At 39.7% G+C, this 17,910-nt stretch overlaps 1 protein-coding gene across 2 annotated transcripts in view; it reads right to left on the minus strand.

Moving 5' to 3' along the window:
- Window positions 1-15,664, minus strand: part of CHIC2 (cysteine rich hydrophobic domain 2) — a 45,318-nt gene extending 29,654 nt beyond the window's left edge. For both annotated transcript variants that reach the window (XM_066385790.1, XM_066385789.1), the window contains exon 1: window positions 15,203-15,664. In XM_066385790.1, coding sequence (XP_066241887.1) covers window positions 15,203-15,321 — 119 coding nt within the window. In that variant the 5' untranslated portion in view covers window positions 15,322-15,664. The remainder of the gene's footprint in view (window positions 1-15,202) is intronic.
- Window positions 15,665-17,910: the final 2,246 nt, after the last annotated feature.

A 17,910-nucleotide genomic window follows, 5' to 3' on the forward strand; every position in this document is an offset into this window, starting at 1 on the left:
ATGAAGTTTAACTGAAGCCAAGGTATGGTAAAGCCATAAATAAGCAGCAATCAAGACTAAGCTGAAGCCAATAGTAAGCAGAAACTATAAGATAAAGGGGAAAAGTAGTCTGCCAATTCACACGGTAACAGTAGAAGCTGGAACTGAAAGTAGGTAAGTCACTCTGACAGACAACTAGACCAGGAGCAAAGGACATATACTGCTGAGAAAAATGACAGAATAATCACCAGAGCTGCACTATATCCAAAACAATAGTATTCTAGTGTCACTGAAGCCTGGCTGCACAATGGCAAAGATTCCCGTCTTCCTTAGTCTCCATGCATTCTTACAATAAACTTCCACTGCTTAAGGCACCCTTGGTAGTTCTGTTGTTTGAAATCTAATAGAGTCTAATATTTCATACTTTTTAAGAAACCATAATGATACTGGCATATATTCCCAATATGTTAAATGGAAAATGTAGAATACAAAGTATTTTATAAGTATGGTCTCAATTGTTTTAATAAAAATATTTATTATATATACACAGCCTGTCCAGGCAATGGTGCAGTGGATAGAGCATCGGACTGGGATGCCGAGGACTCAGGTTCAAGATCCCGAGGTCACCAGCTTGAGCGCAGGCTCATCTGGCTTGAGCAAAAAGCTCACCAGCTTGGGCCCAAGGTCGCTGGCTTGAGCAAGGGGTTACTCGGTCTGCTGAAGGCCTGCGGGCAAGGCACATATGAGAAAGCAATCAATGAAAACTAAGGTGTTGCAGCGAAAAACTGATGCTTGATGCTTCTCATCTCTCTCCGTTCCTGCCTGTCTGTCCCTATCTATCCCTCTCTCTGACTCTCTCTCTGTCCCTGTAAAAAAAAAAAAAAAAAAATTATATACAGAGAGAGAAAGAGAAAAAAGTTAATTCATCAAAATGTTAACACTGGTTAACCATAGGCAATATGATTATGGATACTTCATTTTTTGCATTTTCATGTTTCCCAAAATTTCTATAACAATATATATTACTATTTAAAATGAAACAAAGAATTTCTAGAAAAAAACTTTTAATAAGGACTAGGGATCCTGGCCGGTTGACTCAGCAGTAGAACGTCAATCCCAGCGTATGGAAATCCCAGGTTCGATTCCCATTCAGGGCACACAGGAGAAGCAACCATCTTGTTCTCCACCGCTCTCTATCTCTCTTCTCCTCCCACAGCCAGGGCTCAAATAGTTTAAGCAAGTTAGCCCTGGGTGCTAAGGAAGGCTCCATGGCCTTGCCTCAGGCACTGAAATAGCTTGGTTGCTGAGCAACGAAGCAACACCCCAGATGGGTAGAGCATTGTCCCAAGGGAGCTTGCCCGGTGAGTCCCATTTGGGGCACATGCAGGAGTCTCTCTGCCTCCCGCCTCCCACTTAATAAAAAAATAAAATTAAAAAATTAAGGACTAGAATAAATAAACCAAAATATTAAATGATTGATGCCTTTTGGTGATTACAGACGATTTATTTTCTGCTTCACTGGGAAATGCTACTTCCAAATTTTTTAAATAATCTTTGTTTTTCATTATAATTGGTAAACAGATTAAACCTGAAGAAAAAATAGATGATTAAAGGAGATTGTTTTTAAATCTTAATCTAATCATAAGGAAATATAAGTTCAATTGACATATCTAAGTTTCAAGTCTACTAGTTTTAAAGTATATTTTAGAGTATTTTTAAGGATTTTAAGTTTATTTAAATATATATTAAGGATACTATAAAGACTTTAAAAATTTTTTAAAAAAATCTAATTCCACAACAGTAGAATCTCAGAATCTGAGAGTTAGAAAGGGTCCCTACTCCAAACATTTTATTTTTCAGATGAAGAAATTAATGCATTAGCGGCAAGTAACTTGGGTCTCATAGCTATTTAATATGTAGGATTGAAGCCAGAGCCTTACTCTCTTGAACTCAAGCCCAGGGCAATTTCTACTACAGAACAATGCCTCTAATAACTTTTTCTGAAAGCACAGAAAGTGCTGCCTGACCAGGTGGTGGCGCAGTGGATACGGCATTGGACCGGGATGCGGAGAACCCAAGTTCAAAACCCTGAGGTCACCAGCTTGAGAGTGAGCTCATCCGGACTGAATGCAAGATCACCAGCTTGAGCACAGGGTCACTGGCTTGAGTGTGGGATCACAGACATGACCCCATGGTCACTGGCTGGAGCCCAAATGTTGCTGGCTTGAAGCCCAAAGTCGCTGGCTTGAGCCCAAGGTCACTGGCTTGAGCAACGGGTCACCTGCTCTGCTGTATCCCCTAGTCAAGGCACATATGAGAAAGCAATGAACTAAAATGCCGCAAGGAAGAACTAACTGATGCTTCTCATCTCTCTCCCTTCCTGTCTGTCTTTCCCTATCTGTCCCTTTCTCTGACTCTGTCAAAAATAAAAATAAAAATGTTTAACTCCTGACCTAGAAACTTCATAAATTGAGAAACTATTTGAGAATTGAAAGAAAAAAAACTTTTTTCATCAAACAGAAATTATAGCTCTGGATGGCTAGCTCTGTAGCATCATCCAAAGCACAGAAGTTGCTAGTTTGATCCCCAGTAAGGGCACATACAGGAACAGATCAATGTTCCTGTCTGTCTCTTGTTCTCCCCCCTCCTTCTCTTGCTAAAATCAGTACAAACCTTTTAAAAATTATAAAATTAAAACGAATACATAACAAATGTTAATATTCTCATATGGATCTAGAAAAAATTTTTTGAACTTTTCATATTTGTACATAAAATCCAACAACAGAATTTTGTTATGTTTATGTTTATGAATAACAGAGCACATAAGTTTGTTGCATTTGGTTCTTGTACTTTTAAAAGAAGCAATTAAGCAAACAGATTCTGAGAGAATCTGAAATCAACTGCCTGGAATGTAATCTTGACACTGCCATTTATTAGATGTGTCACTTTGAGCAAATTAGTTACCTTTTCTGAGCCTCAGTTTCCCCATTTATATACCAGAAATAATACTGGCCTAATTCATTAAATGAGTTCATATACATAAAGAAAGCATCAACAGTACATGGCATAAACCCTGTATGTTGTAACTGCTTTTAATATTATAAAACAATGTAAATGTCTCCTATGTTTCTATTATAGTTATTATCCTTCTAATAAAATGGGCAAATTTATCATTTAATTTCCACCATGGATTAACTTGACAAATTAAAGAATGTCTAGATCTCAATGACTTCATAAATATTATGTTCAAACAGCTTAGCAAACAGAATTGTCAATGATCAAATTTGCTGATAACTGTCAATGATTTTTACTTTTTGCCAACCTCTTCGAGGTCGGGGGATAGTGTAGAGGAAACAAGGTACAGAAAAAGGTGCTGGGTTCAGGAAAGCCAGGCAATATTAAAGTGCTTATAGCTAATATATGGGCAAGCAACTTGGGTAAGGAATCCAGGCAGGTGAGACAAAGGCTGAAAAGCACAAAGCAGTTTCTGTGCTGAGATGGAAACACAAGGGACAGAATGCCCGAATCCTAATCCTGGTTCATATACAAACTAGGTATATTATCTTAAGAGAGCAAATCTCCCTTCTGGTTTAATCTGCCTCAGGTAAGACAACTAACCCCTCAGGGTCATACAAAGATCAAATACTATCCCAAAGTTATTAAGAAAAAAAGTTATCAAGGATTTACTGGGTTCACATTTTATAGGTTGGACAGCTGCTGTAAAACAGAAAGAAAGTTTCAAAACTTTAACTCTCCTCAAAAAAGTTTTTCTTTTTGCAAGAGAAGGTTGTTAAAAGTTTGCGCCCTTTATCAATCAAGTCTGGCACATCTCACATCCCGATAGAAGCAGCACTATGAAAAAGACAGACAAAGGTAGCACAAAATAAAGAGTAGGTAGATGAGTTTTAATTTTAAGTAGAGAGCAGGACTCATTAAGAAGATAATTGTGGAAGATTTGGAGAAGGAGAAAGAGCTAGCCATTTGGATATCAGTGGAATATTCTAGAAAGTGTAATCAGCCAGGGCAAAATCCCGAAGCTCAGGGGATGCCTGGAGAGGAGGCTAGTGTGGTTAGATCTGGTAATCAAATGAAGGAATAGTAGAAAAGGAGTCAGAGAAGTAATGATGTACCCCATTAGTTTGGGTTTTACAGGCCACTAAAAGGGACTTTAACTTTGAAGATGGAAAGATTTGGGGAGGCTTGATACAGAATAGATATGATCTGATTTTTATTTTAAAAGGATCATTGTGGCAGATGAACTGTAAAGGCTGAGAAACAGTGGAAACAGGAAGAAGAAAAGAAGTATGGAGGTACAAAAGAGACAGCAATAGTAAAAAAAAGTGGTTGAATTTTGAATATACTTTGAAGATAGAGCCAATGGATTAATTTCTTAACAGACTGAATGTAGTAGAAGACAAAGAGGGACATCAAGGATGTGTTAAATACTTTTTAACCTAAGCAAGTAGGATGCCAGATCTGCCATCAAAGGAGAATAGCAACTGCAGTTGAAGCTGATTTGGGGGAAAGATCATGAATTCAGTTATGGATATTTTGGATTCTGAGACATTCAACCTCCACAGACTCAAAAAATTTTATATTCCTATAGACGTGACAAGACCTATGAACATATAAACTAGAAATTTCAGATTCAGTCTGACCAGGTGGTGGCACAGTGCGATAGTGTTGGACTGGGATACAGAAGATCCAGGTTAGAAACCCCAAGGTTGCCAGCTTGGGCGCAGGGTTGCTGGCTTGAGCGTGGGATCATAGACATGACCTCATGATCTCTGGCTTGAAGCCCAAGGTCACTGGCTTGAGCAAGGGGTCACTCACTCTGCTGCAGCCCCCCAGTCAAGGCACATATGAGAAAGCAATCAATGAACAACTAAGAAGCCGCAATGAAGAATTGATACTTCTCATCTCTCTCCCTTCCTGTTTGTCTGTCCCTATCTGTCCCTCTCTCTGTCTCTCTCTCTCTGTCTTGGTCACAAAAAAATAAAGAAAAAAGAAATTTCAGATTCACAGTGAACAGGGGTTTTACAGACAGCAACAGCACTTGTTTCTTAATGCTAAACTCTGAGCTCAACTGGATCAGCTTTTTAGCTATTTTGGAGAATTAAAAATATTAATGCATATTAATGCATAAAAATCATGCTTTAAATTAATCTGGCTGCTTAATATACATCTGAGTATCAATTTAACTCAAGAAGGAAGGGCTAGAACTGAAAGTATACTATGTTTAACCAGAACCCCTGCAGTTGGAAATATATATATTAGTTTTAGAATAAGTCTAAAAATTTTGTGTGACCAAATTCTCAGTGTTTGGGTTCCTCTGGCTCTGTGAAAGTACAATCTCATTCATAAACTAGTGATATCAAAGACTTAATTATTTAAATCATGTAGTATATTCACACCACCATAACTCTCATCACTATAAACTTCTATAATATACTAGCATTAATTTTACTAAAATTCAATTATTAAGATATTATTAATATCAAGGATTGTATTAACAGATAATTATACTTGCTAAACAGTAAACTTATATAAATGTATACTGATTAAACTTCATAGTATAACTTCTGAGGGTATAAGGCAGTGGTCAACAAACTCATTAGTCAACAGAGCCAAATATCAACAGTACAATGATTGAAATTTCTTTTGAGAACCAAATTTTTTAAACTTAAACTATATAGGTAGGTACATTCCTTATCGAGGTAGTGCCCGCATGTGGTATTTTGTGGAAGAGCCACACTCAAGGGACCAAAGAGCCGCATGTGGCTCACGAGCCGCAGTTTGCTGACCACTGGTATAAGGATTCAACTAATCCAGTGGTAGTCAACCTGGTCCCTACTGCCCACTAGTAGGCGTTCCAGCTTTCATGGTGGGCGGTAACGGAGCAACCAGAGTATAAATAAAAAGATAGATTTAACTATAGTAAGTTGTTTTATAAAGATTTATTCTGCCAAACTTAGCGAAAATCTGACATAAAGTACTTGGTAAGTAATTCTTATTATATGCTTTAACTTGCTGTAACTCTGCTTTATAAATTTTATAAAGTAAAGTTACTTCCCTACTTTATAAATCATCATTACTGTGGAACCAGTGGGTGGTTAGAAAATTTTACTACTAACAGAGATACAAAAGTGGGCGGTAGGTATAAAAAGGTTGACTATCCCTGAATTAATCCAACTCAACTACTTTATTTTTTTTTTTCAGTAACAGTTGACATTTAACATTATTTTATATTAATTTTAGGTATATAGCATAGTGGTTAGACAATTATATACTTTACAAAGTGATGCCTCTGATATTTCACATACCCACTTGGCACCACACAGTTGTTATAGTATTTTTACCATATTCCCTGTGCTGTATTTTACATCCCTGTGATGATTTTGTAACTACCAATCTGTACTCCTGAAACCCTTCACTATTTTATCCAGGCTCCCAAACACCCTTCCCTCCAACAACCATCAATTTGTTTTTTGCATTTATAAGTCTGTTTCTGTTTTGTTTGTTCCTTTATTTTTGTTCTTTCAATTCCGCAGATAAGTGAAATCACATAGTATTTGTCTTTCTCTGACTTCTTTCACTGAGCATAATACCCTGTAGGTCCATTCATGTTGTCACAAATGAAAAGGTTTCATCCTTTTTTAATGGCTTAGTAATATGCCTCTCTATATATGTACAACTTGCCTGACCTGTGGTGGTGGCGCAATAGATAAAGTGTCAACCTGAAATGCTGAAGTCGCTGGTTTGAAACCCCAGGCATACCCAGTCAAGGCACATGCGAGAAGTAACCATGAGTTGATGCTTCCCGCTCCTCCCTCTCCCACCCTCCACCTTTCTCTCTCTCCCTCTCTCTCTCCTCTCTCTAAAATCAGTAAATTTACCAAAAAGAAAAACTTACATAGGAGCAACTTTTTTATCCACTTATCTATCGATGGACACCTGGGTTAACTCAACTATTTTAAATTTTTTGTACCAGACTATAAAAAGACTTTGTATATCTAATTTATAGATATTTTAGAATATTCTTATATAAATATTATATAACTTATATAAATCTTATGAGCAATACAATGATGACAAATTATGTTCATTTAAAAAATACATGGTTGAACTGGTTTATAGTGTAGCCCTAAATTGCTAATACCTCCTAATCATCATTTAAGCACACTACAATTGGGGTCTCTGGCTTTTTGCCTTGTAAAACTGTACCAATTTCAAATAATATTTATCATTGAACAGTTTAGCAGGGGCAGAGAAAGAAGACTAGGTACATAGGAATTCCTTCACTGGACTAACCAAAGACTTCATTATAACTATAATACAAGATCAAAGAGAAAATAGGAAAGGAGCTCTCACAGGAAGCATGTATATATACATGCTTGTCAAATTAAATACACACACATCCACTTCTTAACCATCAAAAGCTACGACAGGTTACCCCAAAGTACAACCAACTCTACCTTAAGTAAACTTCATTTACTAATAGGATGGAAAAAAGCTTAAGAAAAATCATTTTTTCTAGGACTCTGAGAAAATTTTGGCCCTTGTATATACAATTCAGTTTTAAATGTAAAGATGTAACAAACAATCTTTTCCTCAAATCTATTAAACAGATCATCGTCAAACACCACACATCTTGTAGCTAAAGGATACCACTTTACAAAGTAAAGTCCTTACTCCAAAATCTATGATCTTGCGGGAAAGCCCTTCTCCATCCAGTACGTGCAGTTCTCCTGGCAAACTAGCTGCCCTGTGGTAGTAGAACAGGAAATGCAGGTATGCCATCAAGACAGTCTTTAGTCAACAGTAAGGGCAGCCAGACAGTTCCCTGACCTCACCCTTCATGAAGCCAAAACAAAACAACAAACAAGCAAAAAAATAAAAATACACACACACACACACACACACACAACTGAAGAATGGGATGGCAAAAGTGCCCCTAGTACATCTTCCACACCTCATAGTGAAGTTGTGAAATTAGATGGCTTACAGCCAGCACTGCAGTATTTCCTTTATGTAAAGACTATCGCCCTAAACCTGGTCACTATCATGTCTCATCTAGATTGTTCCAATAGCCCCCTGAACACTCCCCCTCAGTTTCAGTCTAATCCCTCTATAACTTTTTCTGGCCCCTAAATAAGCTTACCATCCTCATTTCAAGGTGCTATCCCCTTTGTTTACTATATTCTAGCCACAAAACAGAAGTAGCCTTTCAGTTTCTAAAGCAAGGCAAACTTATTTTACTGTCCTCCAGGGGTCTTTCATTCTTTCTAAATGTTTTCCACAGAGGGGTTCTCCCTAATCACATTCTTCTCAATCACAGCATTCTATCAGTCTCCTTCACAACAATTTTCTCAGACATAGTTTGTCTATTAGCTGTATGTCCATGATAAACTGTGTGTTTCATTCATAGCTATCTATCCAGAACCACACATTATACCTACCATAAAATGTAATGATTATTTCTTAAATTTACTTATCAGAAAATATCACAGCTGATAATGAAAGATTAAGAAAAAAATACTCTTAGGACACAAATATGTTAAAACCCAAGTATTAATATTCAAACATCTAAATCCAGCACTCAGAACTTCTCTTACTTTATAGTTCTAATAAAGTTAGTAGTCTCATCTTCAAACTAAAGCTGATGACTTAGACAGAAAGAAGGTAAACAGACAGCAAAAGCCCACACAAGTGAAATTCAAAAGAAAGTGACATTTAGAGAAGAACCTCAAACCCCAAAGTACCCTAGCCAGCCTCTAAGAATACCACTGTGTACCAAGCTGGTAATATCTGCTTTTGATTAAATGTTTCCTATGCTCAATCAGATAATTCTGATTTATATAGGCTCAGATAATTCTGAGCTCAAAATATTGTTTTAAAGGAAAGCATATGTCACCTTTTGGACTGATTTCCAAGAAAACAGTAAAGATTAACCAAAAAATATGCATGTAGGGATAAACATCAAAATAAGTGATAATAATTTGGTGAAAGACTACTTTGAGTCCAGATCATTATATATTATTTCTGCCTTTCACACCTAATCGCTGAGGTAGGTGTTATTATCCCTTATGCAGATGAGAAAACTGAACTTCAGTAAAGCTAATAGCTACAGTTAGGTTACAGTTAGAAAGTATCTGAGCACTGAAACCAATCTGCTTGATATTGAAGATCACACTCCTTCCTTAGGACTATCCATTGCTTTCCAAATGTAGCTGATATGAGAATCACCTAATACTAATTAATAATAAAAATTCCTGACTGACCAGGTGGTGGCGCAGTGGATGGAGCACTGGCCTGGGACACTGAAGACCCAGGTTCAAAGCCCCAAGGTCAATGGCTTGAGCATGGGATAGCAAGGCGTCACTGGCTCCGCTGGAGCCCCATAGGTCAGAACACATAAGAGAAAGCAATCAGTGAACAGCTAGAGTGCTGCAACTATGAGTTGAGCTTCTCATCTCTCTCCCTTCCTTTCTGTCTGTCCCGGTCTATCTCTCTCTCTGTGTCTCTCTCGCATGCACTAAATAATAATAACAATAATAATAATAATAGTAATAATAATAATAATAATTCCTAGGCTCTTCCCCTAAAGATTCTGACTGAGGATGTCTAGAATAAAAACCTAACATTTTTTTAAAATGCCCTAGTGATTATGATAATTGGTCAAGTTTAAGAAATCCTGCACTGGGATTAAAAACTAGACTATATGAACATGGAAACAGTGTTATAAGATCTGAATTTATAAATGGATTCTAAAACAATGAAAAGTCACTAAAATATCTTATACAGAAAAAACTAGAGTAGGATACCTAAAAGCATGTTGCTATGTGTTATAGTTAAAGCTTAATTTTATTGAGAATGAAATCTTAGTTTTATAGTTTAGAAAGCTAAAAGAAACAAATAGTAGATACCATAGAATTTTAAAAGATTTCTTTCTTTTACAGAATTGATTTAGTACCCTGGCCTTTAACCTTTTAGAAATACAAACTCAAGATGGACTTCAAAAGCAGCCCTCAAATTAATATTATTCTTTGGAATAATATTAGAGTACTGTTTTTTAGAATAATAGTAGTATTTGATTGTTTGCTATCATAATTGATTTCCTATAATTTACTTTTCACCATTTAGTCTCTGTATTCCACTTAACTAGGCACATAAAAGGTTAAGTACTAGTCAATTTCACATCTGTAGGCAGGCAGGAATCCAGCATTGAACAGTTTAGACTGAAACACCATGCAAATTCCAAATTCAAGTACAGCAAATTTGGAAACTTCAGTTCACCGCCATATTTCTCATTTCTTCAAGAAAGTTTATCCATTGAGAAGTTTTTGTAGTTGGTCTACATAAAATGTTTAGCATTTTGTTCTTCGTATTATCAAAGATATGTTCAATGTTATAAATCAAACTAATTTCCTTTCAAATTACAAAGAGTAAGAAAAATCACTGTTGGGCCCTGGCCAGTTGGCTGACTGAATACAGTGTTGGCCTGGTGTGTGGACATCCCATGTTCAATCACCAGTCAGGGTACACATGAGAAGCAACCATCTGCTTCTCTTCCCCTCCCTCTCCCCTTCTCTCCCTCTTTCCTTCTTGCATCCAGTGGCTCAATTGGTCTGAGTGTCAGCCTCAGGCACTGAGGATAGCTCAGTGATGCAAGCATCAGCCAGGACAAGGTTGCCAGATGGATTCTGGTTGGGCACATGCAGAAGTCTATCTCCTCTCCTCTCACTTAAAAAAAAAAAAATCTCTGAGAAAAAATGTCTATCTTAATTTGACAATTTCTTCATATTACCGATTTTTATTTTGCATTTTAAAGAGGAGCCATTTATTTTTTGAATATGATTTTATAAGAACTCTATCATAAGCCTGACTGGTGGTGGCACAGTGAATAGAGTGCAAACCTGGAACACTGTGGTCCCAGGTTCCAATTGCTGGTTTGAGTGTAGGATCATCTACATCAGGCGTCCCCAAACTACGGCCCGCGGGCCGCAATACAGCCCCCTGAGGCCATTTATCCGGCCCCCACTGCACTTCTGGAAGGGGCACCTCTTTCATTGGTGGTCAGTGAGAGGACCACTGTACCAGGCGGTGGCGCAGTGGATGGAGTGTGAGACTGGGATGTGGAGGACCCAGGTTCAAGACCCCGAGGTCGCCAGCTTAAGTGCGGGCTCATATGGTTTGAGCAAAGCTCACCAGCTTGGACCCAAGATCGCTGGATCGAGCAAGGGGTTACTCGGTCTGCTGTAGCCCCACAGTCAAGGCACACATGAGAAAGCAATCAATGAACAGCTAAGGTGTCGCAACGAAAAACTAACAATTGATGTTTCTCATATCTTTCTGTTCCTGTCTGTCTGACCCTATCTATCCCTCTCTCTGATTCTCACTCTGTCTCTGTAAAAGAAAAAGAGAGAGAAGGAAAGAAAGAGAGAAATAATTTATTTTAAAAAATACATGTACATAAATATTACACAATAACAGGAACTTATCATTTCCCTTTCTTCCTTCAAATATGACTTTTTTGTCAAAATATGCTTCTGCCCAAGATTTCTCCCAGCTGGAGTTGTCATCTTGTTCCATTTGCTACATGTAAATCTAACAGTGAAGAGAATTATTATACTCATCCAGAATAGTAGCAAGAAAGAATACTGATCATGATGAAATTACAAAGTATAAGTCTAATTTGGGGTCTATATAAAAATATTTGTATTAAAAACCACATTAAAGTAAACTTTGTTTAGGCAAATTATACTTTTTACATCCCTAAAATTTGATTATATCCCAAAATTAACCAAGATCTGAGTGCATAGTAGAGAATGGAAAGTAACTGAGTTTTTCATATCACTATAATAACATACCAAATCATGTCATATAAGAATACAGTGATTTCTGATGTATTGTAGAATTGTACTCCTGAAATCTGCATAATTTTATTAACCAATGTCACTCCAATAAAGTAAATCAAAAAGTTTTAAAAAGAGAATACAGTGATTTATAAAATAAAAGTAATACTATAGTTAATGGGGTAAAGAAAAGAAATATTCAATTATAAAGGTCTACTCAAAAGTGAAATCTGGCCTGACCAGGCGGTGGCGCAGTGGATAGAGCATCGGACTGGGATGCAGAGGACCCAGGTTCGAGACCCCGAGGTCGCCAGCTTGAGTGCAGGTTCATATGGTTTGAGCAAAAAGCTCACCAGCTTGGACCCAAGGTCGCTGGCTGGAGCAAGGGGTTACTCCGTCTGCTGAAGGCCTGTGGTCAAGGCACATATGAGAAAGCAATCAATGAACAACTAAGGTCTCGCAATGAAAAACTGATGATTGATGCTTCTCATCTCTCTCTGTCCCTGTCTATCCCTCTCTCTGACTCTCTCTCTCTCTCTGTAAAAAAAAAAAAAAAAAAAAAGTGAAATCTGTGAAAAACATGTGAATAGACCTATAGCCTCACTGACTAATCTGGATTACAGATGATGATTCAGTAAACACTATCATTTACTTTCAAATTGGTAAGACTGCCCAGTTTAAAAAAGAAAACTGTGGCAGTAGCAGTGGTAAGTTTAACCAGTCTTACTTTACCTGTTTTAATAGCGCTTTCCATTTATATTGAATGACAAGAAAAACTGAATGTTCTAGTAACCTATAAGCAATAATTTCAAAAACCTTTATAGGTACTGTAGGTACTAACTGGGATACCCACTGGCATCGAGTGCTTGTAAATTATGCATGAGTCATGCAAAAAAAAAGTTTTGTATTACTATGATTATACTTATCTATGTCACCACATAACAGGCTTAGGTTTTCAATTCAGAAAGATTCTTATCAAAATATTTAATGTAATTTAACCTCATGCAGATTTTTTAGAAATGAAAAAATAAGACCAAAGTGAAATACCGTTAGGTTTGAAAATGGCAGTTCAGATTTCTTAATACTGTGCTTTATACCTATGGATCACTGTATGTGTGGAGGATACTTAATAAAGGCTAATATTTACTGAGCACAGCGCCACTCAATGGGATGAACTCTTTGCATTTAATGCTTGATAATCTTTAAGGTTAGGGCCTAAAACTGCCCCATCTTAATTGAAAATGCATAGATAATTTGACAAAGTAGTGGCAGACTAGATTTCAACCCAGAGTAATAGAGGTTTCAAACCAAGGTAACAGGGAAGAGAAGGAAGTGGCTGAGGGAAATCAGAAATATTAACTCCCAACGTAGAAAGAAAACTCTTTACTGGTGGCATATAGTTCCTCCTTACGCTTCTCTGAAACAGTGGTTTGCAATCCTAGCTACACGTAAAAATCACCAATGGGACTTGAAAAAGAAACAACTATCCATGCCTGGGACCCTCCCTCTGAAACTTGGCCTTCAATTGGCATGGCCTGGGGCAAAGGCAGGGGTGTTTTAAGCTCCAGGGTTGATTATAATGGGCAGCAAGATTGAGAACCACTAGTAATTTTCTCACCCTACTAACCTCTCTAAGTAGCCAACTACAATCAAAGTAACTGTTCACCTATTTGGTTTTGAACACTTTGCCTATTGTATTTTTCATTTACCCAACAAAGTGCTTAGCTTTTCCTTAAAAAGAGGAAACATTACAACTATAGCTGTACCTTTCAAGTAACAAAATATTGCCAACTCTTCTTTGACATGAAGACTGTAGGAAGAAGGGTGGGCAGATAGCATGAAGAAGTTTGAAAAATCCCTTCTTTAGGCACCCACATACTCCTTAGGTGTAAAACAATGGAAAAAGGTCCTAAGAGTCAAGCTAAAAATTAAATGGCTGGTTATGAGACTTAAAAAGTTCTGTGAAATATGTAAAAGAAAGATTTAATATCCATGCTATTTGGTTATAACTGTTAATTCTGCTGGTGATGACAGTTTAAACACTCAGTAACTGTTATTGTGGTGATAAATTCCATTGTCTTTTCATGGCACTGTGACAGCGATAATGCAGTGTTTCTACCCTATTAAGTCACCTGAATATAAACTAACAGAGGCTAAAGAAATGAAGGCACTGTGTAAGCATACCCAAACGGAAATACATATGGTTAGTCATATCACATACTGACAAATGCAAGGATTTTGCTGACAATCTTATAAGAGAAGTCTTACTGTTACACTAAAAGTTATTCATTGTACATCCCAGTCACCCTAGACCAAAATATAATGAAAACTGTTGGTCTCAGATTTACTGGTCCTTTTATTTTACTAAAAAGCAAAAGTGTAGAGAGATTATCTAACAAGCATGGAAGTTTGATCTATGATTTGAACAAGAGGCCTTCAACAAACAAAAAAGTCTAAATAGTTCAAGTTGTACAAAACTCTGGACTTCACAGAGAAACATTACAAAACTTCCTGCTTCCGGAGAGCTCATTATTTGGTTCAAGTCTTCACATTCCTTTATTAGTCATGACCATTCCCAAAACTCTCATTCCTTACTTTCTGAATAGCATCCGACTTTTAAATGTGGCTAATCAGACTTCCAAGAAACCCTTATCAAATAAAGAAGCTATCCCAGAGTTTGTGCCCAAAAGAGGGACTTATATTACAGTAACTTGAGCAGTATGTCCATCACAGGGATTTTTAAAATTACTTGTACACATAATCGTTCTGCATGTCTTAAATATATGTTCATCTGCACATTTTCGCACATACAGTTACGGGAACTTGCATTGGTTCTGCAGAAATCGACTGCAGGGAACTGGGAAGACCTGTGGGCGTGTGAAATACACAAACACAACAGGGAACCGCATTACCCACTGCCACTGGGGTCTCCCACGGCCCAGACCTAGCCTCTGAGCCATATGTCACCAGGCTCAAAGGCCCAGATGAGACGAGAGAACCACTGGGTAACTGGATGAGAAAACAAGGGGGAGGGACCTCACAAAGACGTGTACTTCCTCCCGAAGCTGAAGGGGTGTCCCGGGGGACTGACCCTAAAGAAAAACCTTCCCTGATGGGGTCCGTCACATCGCCCCAGGCCCGTAGGGCATGCTAAAGGGGGTGTCGAGGACGAAGGTCCCCACTTTGGAGACCGAAACAAATGAAAATCAAGCAAGTTCTCACTTCCTGGTCGCCTACTTTCCCAAAGGCCCCGGGCACACAGGACGGACACGGGGAGAAGGTGGCTCCCGAGGAGTAAACGCCGCCACCACCCCCCAGCCCCGCACCTCCCGTCCTCGCCCTCGCCCTCGCCCTCCTCCGGGCCTTACACGGTGACGTGACCCGAGCCGCGGACCACCACCGGGTCCGGCGAGTACTTGAGTAGCTGTTCCTCCAGGGCCCGCTCCTCGTCCTCCTCCTCCTCATAGATCTCGTCGAAATCCGCCATCCTGAGCCTCGAAGATCCCTGCCCAAAGGGGCCGCACTCCAGGGACTGAGGCCGGGATACGAGCTGCGAGGCGGCGGAGGCTGAGGGGAGTCGCTGCCGCGGGCTCAGAGGCCGCCCAGTCGGCTCTGCTGGCTCTCTCAACTCAGGCTACAGAGGAGATGGGGTCCTGGCCGTCGCCGTCGCCGCCATTACCGTCAGCAATAACAACAACACAATGTCAACATCCGCCCAAGGGCCGACACCTCCACCAGCAGGGCCGCCGCTACCACCGCCGCCGCCGCAGCAGCAGCAACTCAGGCAACCACAGCAACGGCCTGAGCCACCCGCAGCGGGAACACCCGGCTACGACATCGCGAGATTTCCCGGGAGTGAGGGCGGGTGCGTGGGTTCCTGAGCGCGCGTACGTGAGGCTTCGCGCGCGCCCCGGCCGCCTGATCCGCCCGGCAACACCACCTCGAGAGCGCGCTCACGCGTCGGGGCCGCTCCCCAGTAAATGGGTCGCTGACCTGCAAGTGAATGCCTCTCTCGGGCAGATGCGATAACCCCGACTCAGCGAGCAGACCTCGGAGTGTCCAGTGGGGCTCATAATTCACCAAAGGAAATTCTAACCAAAACCACTAAAAAATGAAAACCCTGCTTGGAAGACAGAACGTATTGTGCATCTGATTGGCAGTTGAACAATTGAATCTCGCCCTTTCTCAGTTTTTTCGTATGGGAGAAGAACCAGAGTCTGATTTCCCAAATTCGAGAAGCCCACAGACATTCTGCAAATGTTTTTGTCCACTATAATACAGAATTTTTAAAAACATGTCCAAATTCAAGCATCTTGTCCCATCATCCAATAAGTGAGGCCAAGAGTGTTGATACTTTTTCTTTCTTACAAGAAAACTCGTGTAGAAAAGTGAAGGACTAAGGAGAAAACAAAACAACAAAAACCCTCATAGACACAACAATGTGGTGATTACAAGAGGAAAAGTGGGTGGCGGGAGGTAAAAGCATAAAGTGGGGATAAATAGTGATGGAAGGGAAGTTGACTTCCGGTGGTGAACACACAATACAGTATACAGTTGATGTGTTACAGAATTGTACCCTGAAACCTATATAATTTTATTAACCAGTGTCACCCCACTAAATTCAATCCAATTTAAAAAAAGAAAGAAAAGAAAACTCACCGTAGTCAGGCCATGAAACAAGATTGACTTTTCTCTGGAGTACAGACAGATTGGAAGATCCAGTTTCCTACACCAACTTCCTCATCAACTATAACCTGTTTTTTTCAGTTAAGGCCTTAGGTAATCCCTTTCCTCTTCCCACAAAAGAAGGGAAGAAAAGAAAGATAACTTTTTACACAGGGGGCCAGTTCACTGTCCCTCAGACCATTGGAGGGCTGCCAAATGCAGTGGTCCTCTCACTGACCACCAATGAAAGAGGTGCCCCTTCCAGAAGTGCAGTGGGGGCTGGATAAATGGCCTCAGGGGGCCGCATTGCGGCCTGCGGGCCCGTAGTTTGGGGACGCCTGGTTTAATGGATGCCTGTTACCTGCCTAGACCACTAGTAAAGGCCTAAGGATCATGGTGGGCACTTGGTTTCATAGTCAAGAAGTTGTCTAGGCCTTAAAAAAAAAAAAAAAAAGTTCAAGGGCAGGAGGGGGCTACTGAAAGACTCCTGGAAAAGATAGTCATACTGGACCCAACACTGGTCAGACTATTCTCCAAGTTCACACCCTAGCAATTCACTTTAGATGGGTTGAAGTTGAGGAAGTGCAAAGGAGGGCAATGAGGATAGTGAGAAATGCCAAATAATGTCCAATTGGAAGTGGTTGAAGGAAATGAGCACAATTAGCCAAGAAAAGATGAAGGAAAAACCCAGATGTGTCAGACTTGCTGTATATCTCCTCAGAGTACATTTATTCATTTATTCATTCAACAAATGTTTACTGGCCCTGGCCGGTTGGCTCAGCGGTAGAGCGTCGGCCTGGCGTGCGGGGAACCCGGGTTCGATTCCTGGCCAGGGCACATAGGAGAAGCGCCCATTTGCTTCTCCACCCCCCCTCCTTCCTCTCTGTCTCTCTCTTCCCCTCCCGCAGCCAAGGCTCCATTGGAGCAAAGATGGCCCGGGCGCTGGGGATGGCTCCTTGGCCTCTGCCCCAGGCGCTAGAGTGGCTCTGGTCGCAGAGCGACGCCCCGGAGGGGCAGAGCATCGCCCCCTGGTGGGCAGAGCATCGCCCCTGGTGGGCGTGCCGGGTGGATCCCAGTCGGGCGCATGCGAGAGTCTGTCTGACTGTCTCTCCCCTTTTCCAGCTTATAAAAAAAGAAAAAAAGTAAAAAAAAAGAAAAGAAAAAAAAATGTTTACTGAGTTCCAATGATGTGGCAGGCACCATGCAAGTGTGTGTATGTGTGTGTGCATGTACGTGTATGTGTGAATAAAATACAGTCCCTGCCTTCCAGTAGCTTATTTATAAGGTGACCAACTTTTTTACAATGAAAAGGACAAAAATAAATTGAAGAAAACAATATCGTAAATAAAAGAAATATTTTATTCATTGCAACAATAATACACTAAAATATGATAAATGCATAATAAAAACA

This window comes from Saccopteryx leptura, chromosome 5, assembly GCF_036850995.1.
Source record: "Saccopteryx leptura isolate mSacLep1 chromosome 5, mSacLep1_pri_phased_curated, whole genome shotgun sequence".
Lineage (NCBI taxonomy): Eukaryota > Metazoa > Chordata > Mammalia > Chiroptera > Emballonuridae > Saccopteryx > Saccopteryx leptura.